The sequence below is a fragment of the Fusarium keratoplasticum genome, chromosome 12 (assembly GCF_025433545.1).
Source record: "Fusarium keratoplasticum isolate Fu6.1 chromosome 12, whole genome shotgun sequence".
NCBI lineage: Eukaryota > Fungi > Ascomycota > Sordariomycetes > Hypocreales > Nectriaceae > Fusarium > Fusarium keratoplasticum.
The window spans coordinates 1262906-1278970 of NC_070540.1; the positions used below are offsets into that span (position 1 = coordinate 1262906).

The 16065-nt window shown below is 51.6% G+C and overlaps 5 protein-coding genes across 5 annotated transcripts; 1 reads left to right on the plus strand and 4 right to left on the minus strand.

Annotated features, from left to right (window-relative positions):
• Window positions 1–1901: 1901 nt before the first annotated feature.
• Window positions 1902–3219, minus strand: NCS57_01402700 (INTRADIOL-DIOXYGENAS domain-containing protein; the record flags this gene model as incomplete). The annotated part of the gene is made up of 2 exons (XM_053063644.1): window positions 1902–2791; window positions 2847–3219. 2 exons carry the CDS (start codon window positions 3217–3219, stop codon window positions 1902–1904), a joined length of 1263 nt encoding a protein of 420 aa, XP_052906977.1.
• Window positions 3220–5547: 2328 nt separating this feature from the next.
• Window positions 5548–7160, minus strand: NCS57_01402800 (GH43-C2 domain-containing protein; the record flags this gene model as incomplete). Its single annotated transcript, XM_053063645.1, has 2 exons — window positions 5548–6944; window positions 6998–7160. 2 exons carry the CDS (start codon window positions 7158–7160, stop codon window positions 5548–5550), a joined length of 1560 nt encoding a protein of 519 aa, XP_052906978.1.
• Window positions 7161–8409: 1249 nt separating this feature from the next.
• Window positions 8410–10214, plus strand: NCS57_01402900 (MFS domain-containing protein; the record flags this gene model as incomplete). The annotated part of the gene is made up of 4 exons (XM_053063646.1): window positions 8410–8654; window positions 8713–9743; window positions 9799–10051; window positions 10103–10214. 4 exons carry the CDS (start codon window positions 8410–8412, stop codon window positions 10212–10214), a joined length of 1641 nt encoding a protein of 546 aa, XP_052906979.1.
• Window positions 10215–10603: 389 nt separating this feature from the next.
• NCS57_01403000 (Arabinan endo-1,5-alpha-L-arabinosidase) lies at window positions 10604–11697 on the minus strand (the record flags this gene model as incomplete). The annotated part of the gene is made up of 3 exons (XM_053063647.1): window positions 10604–10708; window positions 10767–11369; window positions 11428–11697. The coding sequence occupies 3 exons, from the start codon at window positions 11695–11697 to the stop codon at window positions 10604–10606; spliced, it is 978 nt and encodes a 325-aa protein (XP_052906980.1).
• Window positions 11698–13289: 1592 nt separating this feature from the next.
• Window positions 13290–15042, minus strand: NCS57_01403100 (uncharacterized protein; the record flags this gene model as incomplete). Its single annotated transcript, XM_053063648.1, has 3 exons — window positions 13290–13494; window positions 13553–14717; window positions 14769–15042. The coding sequence occupies 3 exons, from the start codon at window positions 15040–15042 to the stop codon at window positions 13290–13292; spliced, it is 1644 nt and encodes a 547-aa protein (XP_052906981.1).
• Between the last annotated feature and the right edge of the window lie 1023 nt (window positions 15043–16065).

The following is a 16065-nucleotide window of genomic DNA, read 5'->3' on the forward strand; positions in this document are numbered from 1 at the left end:
TTCCATTTACAAAGAACTGCTTGATGCCTTGTATTGCCTCAGAGACAGGATGAGGATGAACCCAATGGTGACCAGACCAAGAGATAGCCCTGTGAAGCGACATGAGCACCGAATTCAGATCAGACTGAGATAATTCCCTTACAATGAGTCGATTCAAGAGCATGAACGTACGAGGTGGTAATCGCTTTGGCAACCTGCGCTGGGGCATCCCGGATGTAGCTCACGTCGTGGAGAGTATCGGCAATGATCTAGACGCACATAAGTCTCAATCATTCTAGAAGCGCAAAGAAAAGGACGGTGACATGATACCTTGTCTGTCTGAACGGGGTCCAGGCCAATATCAGCGAGGCGTCTTCCCAAGTTTCGGCGAACTGCCATCTAGAGCACAGTATTAATCATTGCTGGGCCCTGCGCGAAGCCCAGCGCAACAGAGAGATAGAGGCATGAAATTGCTGCCGTCAGTTTGGTTTTTTCCACAGCGGACTGAAGAGAAATGAAAACGGACCTCTGGACGAATCCTAACAGAGGGGTCTGGGTCGGAGGCAAGGGATCTGCATCACTCCTTCAACCCTGGCCTCCCACATACAGGCCAACTCAGAGTTCAGGCAGTAGATTACGAGGGTCCAGACAGTCTTTGAGCATTAGGCAAAAGTACTCTATATAGTCTTAATATACTAATCTGCTTACTAGGTGTCACGTAACTTGACTGGCTCCCTCAATGTTTCCCACTACGCCAAATACCCTTGTTGTTCTTTCTTTCCTTCAGTGCCTCGTTGTTCTCTGTATGGCCTTCCTTTCCGCTGCTTTTTCATGCATCCTCCAGCTGCTCAATGCTCAAGCCAGCAGCCTTCCTATATTGCCCAGCGACTGCTTCGAAGCTGAAAAACTGCTTGGTCGACTCTGCATTCAGGTTGACCTTCTTGGGCACGTCAATTCCTGTACTCTTCTCGATATCTTTGGCAAACGGAATATATATGTAGCTTCTCTCCTGGAGCCGTATTCCTCCTCCAGCGCATCAAATGCTGCGTTTTTGAGCTTATCGGGCACTTCGTCTCTGTCCAGAAAATGGAACGACTCATTTCCCATAAATTCCAAAACTTCCGCCCAAGATGTTCTCTGCTTCATGCCCTCACGAAGCCGAAAAGGACTCGCTCGGCCAATGCTTCCAACCTCGTTCAGAAGCTTGGCGGTGGATTCTAGGTCCGGCAGGTCTGTGGCGCTGAAGGGCTTCCCGGTGATTCTTTTATAGCTGACCAGATCTGGTTTCGGCTTCTCATCCGTTTTTGCTGCCGTAAGCTCAACTATCTGGTCGAAGGAACATGGCGCTTGACCTGTATTCATGATAGAAGCGTAGCGAGTTGCAACCGCTTTTGGCTTACCGCCATGTGCAGTGCAGTCGATCAGGCACGTGTAGTAGAAGATGATGCATTCGTATCCGCCCACCAGATTGTACGCTGAAACGAACGAGTAGATAAGGTCCAAAGAGAAAGCGATCAGTTTTTTAGATACCTCGTCGAAGAGTTACAATGTAAGTACATTCACAGTACTGGCTCTCTCGAGGTTCATTCGACGCGTGAGCAGAGGAACAGGCGTAAGCAAGGAAGCGTTTGGTCTATTTCCAGAACAACTAGAGCTTATGGCATGATCGTTCATGATCAACAAAACAAAGTATACAGAATGCGTTTTGATCTTCTGGCTCAGTTAACCCATCAGGGCCCCGACTTCAACTATAATAAAGAACACATTGCAGAATGAGTTTCCCAAGTGCTTGCTTCCACAGAGCTTTCCTCATGTGATTCACGTGTGCCAGACACTGGGGAATGAAGATTGGCCGGACGATGGCGAACCTCTGCCTTAAGCCCTTGGGAGCAGCGATTAAGGAGACTGGCCATATCGACCCCTTAGTTCAGGAGCATAGCAAGACCAAGTCCACCAGCAACAACACCATAACCAGGAATAGTGAGCATCTTCGCACCAGCAGTGCTGGTGGAAGCCACATTAGTCTCAGTTCCAGTTGCAGCAGAGCCGGAACCAGACGCAGTAGGAGTGCCACTAGGAGGCATACCACTCATACCACTAGGCATAGGCCCGTTGCCACCAGGACCGCCGCTACCACCGGGGCCACCACCCACGTCGGAGTTCTCGTTCGCAACACCGCCATCCTCGTAGTAGCTCGCAGCAGGGCTGATGTGGCTCGAGTAGGTAGTGTTGATGCCGAAGGCAATCCAAGCAAACAGACCGCTATCAAGATCATCGCCAAGGTAGACGTAGCTCATGAACGGGTCGACATCCTCGGCCTCCTCGGCGAGGATATTGTCATCGTCGTTCTGAGTCAGCTCCTGGGTGTTGCTGGAGTAAGGGGAAGTCTTCTCAACAGCAGTGATGAGATCCTGATCGAAGAATGCTTGGCCAACGTGCGAGGCGTAAATATCATTGCCAAGAGTGTCGTTAGCGAGGAGAGTGGCGTTGGTATGGACCATAATATGGATGTGGGTGGCACGGCCGGTGTAGTGGCCGGGGAAGACAGACTTGAACTGAGCAACACCGTCGGAGTCAGTTTCCTGGATGCCTCGCAGGAAGGTGGCGTCGAGGTTGGAGTCGTCGTCAGAGTTGCCGTTGCCGCTGGCGACGACGCCGGAGTAGATGCCAGTGCTGTTGCAGTGCCAGATCTCGACGTAGACATCTGGGACGGGCTCGCAGGTATCCACGTCGATAACTTGGTAGTCGAGGGTGATGTCGATGCCGGGCTCATCGTCTGTGATGTCCTTGCGGACGTACTCGCCGCCAACGTCTGCATAAATCAGTCAGTACAAACGGAAGCCTAGGTTCTTGTCCGGAGGGTTTACAGTAAGGACCCTGAGTAACCTCGGGGGTCAAGAGACAGGAACTGTTGCCGGTGAAGAGCTTGGACACATCAGTGTTCGCGGTGTATCCAGTGTCAGACTCGTCATGGTCGGTAGCCAGGACACTGTCGAGATCCCTCTTTTTGCTCACGCCCTTGAGGGCGCGAGCCTGCTCGACGGCAGCAGAGCGACGAGCAATGTTGCGAGCCTCAATACCACGAGCACGAAGCTTATCCGCGCAGTGAGAGAGATCCTTCTTGTGGATGGAGTTGATGAAGTGGCGACGCTCGGCAACCTCCTCGGAGACGTCGTGGCCAGGGTGAGCCTGGGCGAGAGAGGCCAAGGCCGCGAAGGCAGCTAAGGACTTGAAGTGCATGTTGCAAGAGATGGGTCGGTGTTGGTGTAACTGAGGATTCTCAAAGTATAGGAATACAATTCGAAGGATAGGAATACAAATGAGAAGGCTGTGATTGGCTGCGAGTGTCGGATGATCTGCTTCCAATAGAACGATGGGCAGCTTCCAAGACTATTATATATCCAATGCACCTTGGCACAGACCGAGGCCAGTGGGTCGCGCGTCTACGTCGTCAGCTTACCCACTAGAAAGTGTCCCATATCAAAGCCAAGATGCCTCATCGTTTGCGTGGGCTTTCAGCTCCACTACGCCCTCGATTTTCGTAGCATACGCGTCCCGACCGGAGAAACCAATCACGATCCTGTCATGACCCCCGCGTCAGGGTCACGTGGCGCATTTTGTTTCCTCCCTTGACGACGAGCTCCATACCTACCGGTAGCTGGTAGTGGACAAGTGAGCATAATTTCGTCTACTCAATGGCCCAAAGACGACTGTTCAACTCTATGATCTCGTACAATCACCATTGTGTTTAGTACCCAACATCTCTTCCCTTCTTCATCCTTCGGTCGTACCGAGACGCGCTGCCAGCCGATAAGTTAGCGAAAATACGGCGTCCCCGCGCCTTTGCCGATCCCTGCCCAGAAACTCAGAGTTTGGACCACGCGGGAAGTGGGTTACGACTCCCGAACCAAACTAGGACCATTTAAGAAGAAAGCCGATGAAAGCGGATTCTTTTGCCCTGCCATTGACATTGTGTTTCTTTAGTCGCTCCGCGATTTGACTGAGGTGACGACAGCTTCTCCACTCATGCCCCCTGCCCTTCTGAATATTAGAATTCTAAGCTTGTTCTGAGGGCGGCAGGGGCTTAAAATTGAGCTATTAGCGCGCGCTGCGGCGGAGAGCACGCGTGTTGCTGCCACTCACGCTGACGTTCTTGCAACCTTTGGACAAGGAAGGGCAACCTTTCATTCTGTTCCCCTGCCCGTCGTTTCAAATCCTCTTGCACTGGTTGGTTGGTCTTCTTCTGTTGCGACCTGCCGAGCGCTCTGAACATGTTTATACAATCCGTTTGCCGGGATCTGTTGAGTTTCGTCACGTTCATCAGGTCGAGTATACCCGGCTCGCCTTTTGCGATGACGCCTTGATGCACCAGCTCCTTGCCGTGGCGGCCTTCCACCTGACTTGCCTCAACCCAAGCTAGAGACATGCATATTTGACACGAGGTCTGCAACATCAGGTTGAAGCCGCTCGAGGTATCCGCTCTCGGCTTGTGCCCCTCACACCCGAAGTCAGCCACGCCTGTTTCGTAGCCGGCGTTCTCTTAGGAATTAGCTCATTCACTTCACTGGCAGTATTTCACGATGACGAAGACGACCCCAAACCCACCCTAGAGGACCTCATCGACATTTTCCACGTTCTACGCGGCATGTACGCTTTTTTGAAATCGTCAGAGGACGTCATTCATCAAGGTCGCCTAGCACCGCTATTCGAGTCACGGCAGTACTCAAGATAACCCACGGTCCGGTTGCACCAGCTGCTGGATAGCCCCCACGAACTAGAAGGACACTTTGGACCATGTTATTTGCATGATCTTAGGTCAAGCCACATTGTTGAGCGAGCAATTCTTGACCTCATTACTTGTGTCGAGCACGCTGTTAAATACGGTCCGACGCCGTATGAATGGCGGGTTGCCACATCATGGCCAGTTCTCTTCTCACATGAGTTTCTGCTACTGTTGGCGGATTTAGACAAGGTTGCGCTTGCTGTGACTGCTCGATACTATGTTCTATTGCATGAAGCGCACTCAGTCGCTTGGTTCACCAGCGGCTGGGGCCGCAGCGTACTGGTAGACATCGAACCAACGGCGAGCAGACGCACAATTAACACGGCGCAGCGTCGCGATCTTCTATCCTGGCCTTCGAGTAGAGTGTTGGGTTGATGGCGGCCCTGGTTATTCGAGGTAATGCATGATGGATGTTCACTCGGCTCTGGTGAGTGGGCTCTGGGCAGATAATGCTGAGGGTCACTCTCGTGGTTCTACGAAAGTAACATGAGACCCTACTCAGACTTACTCGATACCTGATGTTGACGAGAATTAAATAAATGCATGCAGTTACCATGTTTTACAGCATCGGGTTTTATGCATTTATTAGCGTCTTCTTTGATCCTGTGTACGACAGAGATGTCACTGAAAAACAAGAAAGTAAATGCATGTCAAGACAAAATGATGGGTTTCCTCAAGTGCCCATCTGGTTCACCCTATCCAATCTTCCAAGGCAGTGGCTATAAGATTAATAGCAGAATGCCGTCAAATTGTCCACCTGGAGCCTCATCCCATCTTCCTGGACTTCAATCACAGTGAAAATCTCGAAACACGACCTCGAGTCCCTCTGTATCAGCAACTGTAAAAATCCCAATGACCGGCCCAACAAAGTCTGGATCTGTCATATCCAACGTATCAACAATGGCGAGTCTTATCCAAGTCCTTTCTGGTTCGGAGTTGAGAGCGTACAGCAGGTGAAATTCTTGCTCCGTGTACTTCATCAACAACGAGACATTCTCAGGAACTCTTTCCAAGGTGTGTCGGGTTGTCTTGGAAACTTCCTGAGCCTCATTCCTCTCTTCAAAAACCATAGAGGTACCGGAGGAATCGAAAAATATGCGAAAGTGTCGATGTTCATCCTTGTAGTAAGCCAGGCCGCCTTTGAGGTTACCAGATGCCCAGGCGTCGGAAATATTGGCAACCACAACGCCGCTTGATCCTTGCAACAATCTCTGCCTCTTTCCAACAAACGAAGGAGAGGCTCCAGGGTCAGAGAGATCTACAGAGGTCGCTGTTAGTGTGATACTGGAGCTACGTGCATCGAAGTTGTAGTGACCGAAAAGAGCATCTCGGATGTAGACATAGTCCACGCCTGGTTCCACAGAGAGTGAAGAGCTTTCATCGTTGCGATTCGCAGCATTGGGGCTTAACTTGACGGTCGCCAAGGTTGGCCATTCACCCTCCCATCCAGCAGGTGTCAGGAATGTTTCCCGACTCATGGCATACCTCCCCTGCATGTCTTTTCGGACGCCTAGACACACAGCCCACCACATGCCATCATAGTCTTGAAACAGGTCACCGTGGCCAGTGTGTTGGATATACTCATCGGTATCTCGTGCAGTAAGGACAGGATTGTGAGGACACGGCTCGTAGGGGCCCCAGATGCTTCTTGACCGAGCCATGGTGATCATGTGTGTAACGTGAGTACCATCTTCAGCAATGAGCAGATAGTACCACCCATTCCGTTTGTAAATGTGCGGACCTTCGGGATAAACGCCTCCAGTACCTCTCCAGATGGTTCGCTCCTCTGACAAGGCCCTGCCGGTTTGGATATCAATTTCGAAGCAGGTGATGCGCGTCCAAGGCCCAGGGGTTGCGGATCCGGTGATGTATGTCGTGCCGTCTTCAAAAAAGAGGTCTGGATCGATGCCGACGAAGTCAAAGTAGACGGGGTCGCTCCAGGTGCTCCTCCAAATGTCTGTAGTAGAGATAACGAAGTTGTGCTTATCCACCACTCCAGTCTCCTTCTGGAAGACGGCGTTGGTGCACACAATGTAAAAGTTTCCATCGTGGTGTCTAATTGTCGGAGCGTACAACCCAGCGGTGGCTGGAAGAATCTTGCCTCCTGTCGATGGACTTGGGGCAGAGAGTCTCGTTGATGACTTGGCGAGACTTAACTGGGTTTGTCTATTAATTGCATTGCCTGGTTGCGACAGTTGATATGAAGAACACCAGAGAGGGGGTAATGCAACTGACCGATGTACCTCCATGACAAAAGATCATCAGAGGCGTAAATTGGGAGCCCCGGAAACAAGTGAAAAGAGGATGTGACGAGAAAGTGCCAGCCGGAGACACTGACAATGGAAGGATCCGGAGCGAAGCCCGGTATAATGGGATTGATTGCACGTGGCGTCGGCATTATGACACAGGGAGTTTAGACATCCGCTGTGGGCGATGTGTGTCAAGGGGGTCATGGGGTAGGGTTGGACGACTTATAGTTCGTTTGTACGAAAATCATGATGGTGTCATTCCCCGCAATCGTCAGTAGTGAGAACAAGAGCTGAGTTGGTCAAGACGATGTCCAGGGAGAGGTTCTTGCCAAAGGATGAAGCCAAGCGCTCGCTTGAGGTGCCACAACTAGCTACGCTCTCCAATTCCGCCCCCAACCGCTGGCCCTAGCGAGGTTTAGCTGTCGGGAAACCGTCGGGAAACGACTCGTGATGGAGGGTTGCATACCGAACCCGCGTACTCGGCTTGTCGGAGAACCTGTCGGAAAACCCCAGTAGCGTTCGGCCTCCTCTTCAATCGACAGGGTTCTTTTTCCACGATCCTCACCTGCTTCCCCGCAGACTTGCCTTGACAAGGTCACATCTGCTCGGTTTGTCCCTCAACTTTGAGTCAATCGCAGAGGAGCACCGGCCTCTAATCATGTGGGCTCAGTGGGAGGACAATGTAGAGATGAACAGAGGTGCCGATCTTTCAGATGGCCGATGGGTAGCCTACAAGCTGGGAGCCCAAGTGCCCCGTCAACTCAGGGATTTAATGGAGCTCCCTCAATGTCGTTTGCCCTTCACGACCAAGTTGCAAAGACATGTCGAATTTTTCTGATACTTACCCTAATCCTGCTCATCTGGACGGCGTTTTGGTCAATTACCGGGGTCTAGTCAAGCAACCAACAGTGGTGCTGATCACACGACCCCTCTGGGCGAATGGGCATCTACTCGCACTTCTTTCTCGCGAGTTTTCCTCCTCCAGTTTGTCCGGAAAGATGTCCGCCTGGTCATAACTCGATGTGGCTTTTGACCTCGGGATATCATGGACCGACACTAATGTCTTCAGCTATCCCTACCTACACCAACGGAATCACTGTGACGGCTTGGCATATCACCAAAATGAACCCGATGGACTCGTCTGGACGTCCCATGGTCCCATGGGGAAGCACCCGAGCCCCACCAGCTGCTGAAGCGCTAGCAGTTTGCAACCACCATACCCCGTGGGTCGTATCCCCGGATCGACACCCCAGGCCAGAGTCAGCCCATCCAGAATTGGGTTAGCAAGGCCTATATCACTATTCGGGAGGCTCTTCACGTCGACTACAAAAAGAGGCGAAGAGCCCGCATTCCCGGAACCTCTATTCATCAGCCCAAGCTACCCTCCCCATCTCCACCATGGCCAACAACTCGGAGCCCAAGCCCTCGGCTGAAAAGGCCACCCACACCACTGTCGAACATGACGATCAAGTCGAAGCTCCCATCAAGCCAAGTGAGATTGTTGAAGATGCCGTCGCCAAGGGCCAGGTCACCTCTGGCTACGAGACACTGACCAACTGGCAAACCGTGAAGAAGTTCAAGCTCGTCAGCCTGATCTGTTTCTTGGCCGCCTTCAGTGCTGCTACTGACGGATACCAAGTCGCGTAAGTGCCTATACCGGATGCCCCTGATGTATATGTACAGCCGCCAACTTCTCTATAGCATGAGCGCCAGTATCATTGCCAACAAGGGCTTCGTTCGAGAATTCGCCACCAAAGTCGATGCCGAAGGTAAACAGTATCTCGACGCTCCCATCATTAGCGCCTGGGGTGCTTGTATGAGCGTTGGCCAAATCATCGGCCAGACGACTGTGTCTTTCATCAATGCTAGGTTTGGCCGAAAGGTTGGCCTGTACTGGCTCTGGTTCGTCCTCCTTACAAGCGTGCTGGCCGAGACATTGGCCAGGAACTGGGGAGTGTGGCTGGTGGCAAAGATGCTGGCCGGATACGGGGTCGGCTGTCTCCAGGCGACTGTGCTCGGATACATCAGCGAAGTCGCCCCTGTTCGGATTCGAGGTGGTCTCCTGATGTGTTATAGCTTCTGGTGGACTCTTGGATCCTTCCTCACTCACGTCGCTCTTCAACGCATGAGCAAGCTTCATCCCTACAACTGGCTCACCCCTATCTACACACAGTGGGGTCAAATCGGCCTCATGTTCATTATCTACCTCATCCTTCCAGAGTCTCCGGCTTGGCTTGCTACTGTCGGGCGAGAGGAACAGGCCAAGAAGGTTCTTACTTGGCTCCATCGCGGCGTCGAGGATTACGATGTGGACCACCAGTATCACCTCCTCGAACTAGCCATCGAGCATGAGCGAACTGTTGCTGCAGAGCAGCGCAGGGAGAGTTGGACTTCTATCTTCCGCGGAACTGACGGCCGTCGGACCCTGACTGCCCTGTGGACTATTATGACACAGCAGTTTACTGGTCTTGCGCTCTTTGGCACCTTCGGTACCTACTTCTTCCAACAGGCCGGCCTGGCAGATCCCTTCTCCATCAAGGCCATCACTACGTCTCTCCAGATCGTCACGGTCGTCGCCGCAGTCTTCCTGGTTGATTGGCTTGGCCGACGTCTGATGGCTTGTCTCGCGACAACCATGATGTGGGTGACATGTCTTGTTGTCGGCATCCTTGGAGTTGCCCCTCAAGTTGGAGCTACTACGTATATCTTTGTCCTGTTCACATGTTTCTGGAGTAAGTCATGATCTTTCATCTTGGGACTACTCGCCATACTAATCTCATGTGCCAGACATTGGTATTGCTGCCAACGGTGCCGCTGGCTGGGGCTTTGTTGGCGAGATATCTTCGCAGCGCCTTCGCCCTTACACATCGGGCTTTGCCGCATCAGCCAACTCCCTCGGAGGACTCATCATGTCCGTTCTCACACCATATATGGTGAATGCCAATAAGTGGAACTGGGGTTTCAAAACTGGCTTCTTCTACGCTGGCATTGGCCTTCCATTCGTTGTCGGAATGTGGTTCTTGATCCCTGAAGTCGCTGGGTAAGTATTTAAGACATTTTGACAAAGGTCATAGCTAACAAGAATTACTAGTCGATCGGCTGCCGAATTAGACGAACTGTTTGAACGAAAGGTCAAGCCCTGGCGATTCCACAAGACCGAGACGGCAACCCAGCGCCTGGTCAAGTACGAACAAGACCAGTGATTCGGTTTTCCACCTCGCTACACGGTGACGGCTCCCTTTTTGGAAAGTCGAATGCTGGACTTTCTGTGCGTGTCCCGCTGTTCCCTACAATGTCTCTCGGGGGATCGTGGGTGGGATGTCTGCAGCTGTTTGAAGATGGTATCTCAGCCGCAAGATAATTACAGGTTTTAGTGGTAGAGGAAAGCAGCACTGGCAAATCGAACGAGTTTCCCCTTACAACTGTCGTTTATCCAAATTTAATATTCTATGTACAACATTCGTTCGATGAATCATGTTCCAAGAATCGTAAGGCACCAGTCATGACCTTGACTGTTACTTGTGTCAAGGTCCATCACGAAACAGGTGAGCTAATTCACTGTGCGGTTCGTAAAGCACGGCCAAAAGTATGCTTAGACAGTGGGCCATCCACTGGACCAGTTGATTGTGTTCCAGCCAAAGACCTTTTGTCCATCGCCGTAGCCAATCCTTGTGTCCACATAGTGATAGTAGAGGACCTGTATATTCATGTTAGCAACAAAACATCTGGGAGAGCAGTTTGCATTGTCAAAGAACACTTGCCGTGCCATGAGTAGGGTCGTTATACACGCCCTGTCCTCCAGGTCCGTAGACCCAACCGTGGGACTCAAGCACAACAGTACCACCTCCGTTTGTGCAAGACTTGCCACTCTTGTCAACGAAACCACTGGTGGCAGAGCTGGATCTGCAGACCATGATCTTGTACTCCTGACCAGCAGCAGGTCTGTCCTTGTCAAAGCCACAGCACTTGCCCTTTGAGAAGAACATGTAGTAATAGTTGCCCTGCTTGAACATGTAAGGAGCCTCAACCGCTGTAGTCACAGGCTCATAGATGACGTTGGATGAGCCCGCTCCGCTGGCGATGCTGGTGGGAGTGCTCTTCATGGGCACGGTGAACAGGCCCTTCCAGAAGCTGCCAAAGTACATGCGCCAGGTGTTTCCATCTTTGAAGAGGTTTGAATCGATGGCATTATAAGCCTTAGTACCATCAGAGCGAATGCCTGTAGCTCCCACGTCGGTCCAGGTGCCCACATCCATGGATGATGATCGGGCTAGGCCGATAGCAGAGTTCTGTTTTCCGAACTCGCTAACTGTATAGTAAAGATAGTAAACGTTGCCGATCTGGATAACGTCCGGGGCCTAGTAGAGGTCAGACGCCTGCTCCATACGTGTAGCCTTCAGATGGGTAAGTACAAACCCAGAGGTCTTGGTTTCCAGGCAGGTTGATCTTGGAGCCCTGAGGAAGCGCGGCACCCTTGTAGGTCCATGGTCCCTCGATAGACGGCGCCGTGTGAACAGCAATGCGTCCACCGGTGGAAAAACGGAAATATGTGCCATCGGAGCGTCGAATTATGGTGGGATCATGTGAGTTATTGCACACTCCCGAGCAAGCCTTGGGGTTGGCATAGCCGGAGACTAGGCCAGCTGACAGAGTCAGGCCAGAGAGGAAGGACGAAAGCTTGACCATTTTGACGGTGGGTTACCAAGCTAGGCTAGAATTGGACTATGAGGTGTTCTAGTAGAGGCCCAATCTCATTGCCTCTAGTTTAGGGGGAACCAGTTCCTCATATATCTTCAGTCATTTCGACTGCCAGATAGTGGTCGGGTCTCGGCACGCCCATATGCACTTTCAGCCTCTCACGATGAGACCGGCACCGACGGAGAATCCGTCAAGTCGTGTGGTTACTAGGGAACAACCTAAAACGGCACTCCTCTTGTACGATCCTGTAATCTACACGCAAGGCTGTCTAACGTGATGGAGCAAACGCCTCCGTCCGATGCGATTGGAGGAAACAAGTGGCCGCGAATTGGTCCGGAAACCATAAATGGCCAGTTCGCCGCCATTCGTACGATTTGTGGAGATGCAATTCCATCTTTAGCACTCAACCCCTACAAGCGCGTCGGTAGGCTGGGCTTCTTTACGGAAAAACAATTTCACACATGCTATCAGTACCCATCGATGTCTGGAAGTGTAGAAGTTTGGACAACTTGTCCGGAACATGAGCGCCGAGGTCTGTCCTTTGGGGGCCGCTCTTTCGCTTTGATAAGGCGGTGTGATCCGGAGAATACATGTAAAGCTAAAACTCGCATGTTGAATACTATACAGGAAGTTTGTGAACATGGCCATTTTGAACACCGGGACTTGACTTGAAATTCACCAGTTTGCATGGGTCTGCCGGCACTCTCGGAAGCGCTTTGGAGCCGGACCCAAGGAAAGCCCCGTATATGTCGGAGCTCGAGAAACATATACGGAGAATTCTAGTTTGCCCAACCGTATATCTGTGAGTGGAATAGCGGGCGTCTGTCCTCCTTTGCACGTATGAACGAAGGACGGAGACTGGGAACTCTGGTAGTGAACTCACCACATCTTCATTACGGTTATCATTTCAATGACTTAACCGAGCCAGAAGGGACCCTGTTTGCAGTTTCAATGCCATAGGTGACGAGAAATGCCGACATTCCTTCCTGCTCCGTAGACTTCATATCACTCAGTACAGTGGTAGAGTTGTTAACTGATTTGTAGAATGTCAGCATAAACACGGTCACTTCGTATTTCTTGAGAAGTTTCTCGATGATAATATATCGCTTCACGGTTTCTATGGAATGATATCATCTCTACAACTGGAAAATGGGAGTTGCAATATCTGCGCTGTGAATTGATTGATCCAATGTGGTGATTGCCCATGACAAAAATATAGCCGCAACTAGCCGAGCGACAGGAGCGGGTTCGCGGTTTTGTCAGCTATGCCGCCCGATCTCGGCGGCTTCTTGTAGGGAGACGGAATTCTGTCCCCCTGTAACTACAGGGTGTGCAAAAGCTGCTTGTTAGTGCATCGAAGTACCGCGGAGGATAGATCGAGCAAGTAGAAAGATGTAATAAATAAAAATGGTATATTTAAAGAGAGTAAAAATATACGCCATTATTATTATTAGTGCTATAAAGGTTATGCTAATTGTATATTTATATATGTGTATAAACTGAGAGGTATGAAAAAAAGAAACGTATCAAGTGTCCTGGTTTTCTATGTGAATAAATGAATTATTTCATTACTACGTATTCTAATGCTCTACTGTTTCTATTTTTTTGCCAATAATCTCGGCTGCCTGCAGGGCTGTTGCGTAGAGAACAACCTGGATATTTCCAGAGATAGACTGAGGGATAATAGATGCGTCAACGACACGCAGGTTCTGAACGCCCAAGACCTTCAAGTCCTTATCAACGACACGGCCCATGGCGGCGGTGCCCATGGGGTGGAAGATGCCACTGATTTAATGTTAGAAATGTCTCCAAAACAATAAAGCCCTGTGATATCACGACTTACGTTAGTCCAGCCCGGATACGAGCATCGATTTCCTCATCAGTTGAAGCCGTAGTTAGGGGCTTGTCGCCAAGTTCTCCGCTGATGATTTCTCGGCCAACAATGGTCTTGTTGCTTGTGAGCAGTTTGATATCATGCTTCACAGCTTCCCTCATGGCATAGCGATCAACTTCAGTGCCCATAAAGTTGGCATTGATAAGGGGTGCGTCTTTGATCTTGGAGGATGAAAGACTAATTTGGCCACGAGACTGATCGATGACCAGTACTGTCATGCTTATCACAGCGGAGCCATCTTGAGATGCACCAGCGTACTGAATGGTATGGGTAGCCATGGCACGCTCCTGGTTAAGAAGGGGATGCGTCTTCGGATTGGGCTTCTTGCCCGTATCCTTCTCAATTGCCTTGGCCAAACCATCCTTGGGCACGTCGACAGTGGTTACAAAGTCGAGGTACAGGCCGAGACCGTACTGCGGCTGCTTGAAAAGAGGGTTTCCAGACTCAACAGCCCACCCCTTGGAAGGGTCCTTCAGTCCCCATGCCGTAACAAAGACGGCGTGGTCGTGCAGGTTCTGACCAACTTTGGGAAGATCCAACTGAACCTTGATACCGTGCTTTTGTAGCTGCTCCTTGGGGCCGAGACCAGAGAGCATAAGAATTTGTGGCGTACGGTAAGCGCCAGCAGAGAGAATAACCTCTTTGCCGCGGATCTGGGTACCGTTGGCGAGTTGGACGCCCTGAGCCACCACCTGGCCCTTGGGAGACTTTTGAGTGATGACCTTCTGAACCAGCGTCTCGGTCAATACAGTCGCCTTGTCGATTGGGAACACTAGGGAGCTCTGCTGGCGGCGGCCGTGGTTGCGGTTCTCTTGCATCTCGCCGATACCCATGGGATTGCCGCGGTTGTGGTCAAAATCCGGGGCGGGGCTAATACCGAGCTCTTCCCACGACTCGATAAGGGGCTTGCGCATGGGAAAGGTGCGGTTGAGGGAGCTGATGGATTGAACCTTCATATTACCCTCAAAGCCATGCTGGCCCTTGTCCGTGTCCTGGGTGAAAAAGGACTCAGTCTGCTTCATGTAGGGCAGGAGACCCTCGTAACTCCACCTCTCATCGCCGACAGCTTTGGCCCAGAGGTCGTAGTCGACGGAGTGCCCACGAACCCAAGCAGCTACGAAAACCAGTGAGCAGATTGGCTAGTTCAATGCTTTGCGAAACTCACCTCCGTTGATCAGTGTGCCACCACCCAAGCCCTTGCCCGCGTTGGAAGGGATAGATCGACCGTTAAGATGCGTCTGGGGGACAGACGCATAGCTCCAGTCAAAGTCGCCGCCTTGACCGTTGGTTGAGTTGGGCCAGACGATATCCTGTCGATCGTTGGCGTTGATGCCCGCCTCAATGACCAGGATCTTGAGATCCGGATCCTTCTCGAGGAGTTCATGGACCAGGACCGAGCCACATAGGCCGGCACCGACGACGATGTAATCCCAGAGCATTGTGGACTGGTGCTCGTTCCGGCTGTTGACTAGTGGTGGTACCGAGGTGGGGAGATATCAGGGTATGGTGAAAGATCTGCGCGCTCGAGTTCAGCAAGAGGAAATCTAAGATATATCTACTCTCGTAACGGTAGCATTGCTGCGCGAAATCGCATGTAGGCCGGATCGCCCGGGCTGCTTAACCGATTGCAAGCATGAGAGAGCACCATGGCGCGGTCATCTCCACTGCCCGAGGCTCAATTTCCGGGACATTCATGATCCGGAAATGCCATGCAGGGCTCACTACTCGAGGCTTCCAGGTTGAACGGCTCCCAGGTCTCCTTCGCAAGTGGCCAAGGGTGAGAAGAGCTGGAACTAAAAACGGTGACCAGCCCGTCAGCTTCCTTCGTCTTGCTCGCTACGAAGCGATCCATGGATGAGGTCTTGAGCAATCAGCTGAGGTATTATTGCCCATGTCTCCTAGTATACGCGTACCCCGTCGGAACAAGGACACACTCTGAGCACTTCCGATGCAGAAGGATTCATGAAATTTGTACTAACCGGCCTTAATACCGGATTTATCGAGGCGGCCGTCTGCAAGGGACGGTTTCATCCATGCATAATCCCTGAGATGTCTAAATTACTGATTTCGCCATCGCCATATGTCATCGTTCCTTCGGGATTCCCCAGACTCCGCGGGCATCAGCTGATCCGGGTGTTGCTCCCGGATCCCCTGCCAAGGCTCTATTCGTCCCATCTGGGGGGTGATCTGCCGAAGGTCTGTGTTGGTTCGGTGATCTGTCATCCTTGATAACCCCCGTTCTCGCTAGGTACCAAGGCATCAGGGGTTGTCCCATGAAAGGAGGATAGCCGAGCCCACCCTCATCGACTCTTTCTGGCGACATGCAGAACTCTAAAACTGTATCGCTGATTACCAACCACCTGATGGGATGTTAAGATCCAAGGGAAAGGTTCCTGGTGACGAACCTTGACAGTGTGGTTCGCCAAGGTCGGGACTTGAGTCTGCATAGGGAAATTCCGACG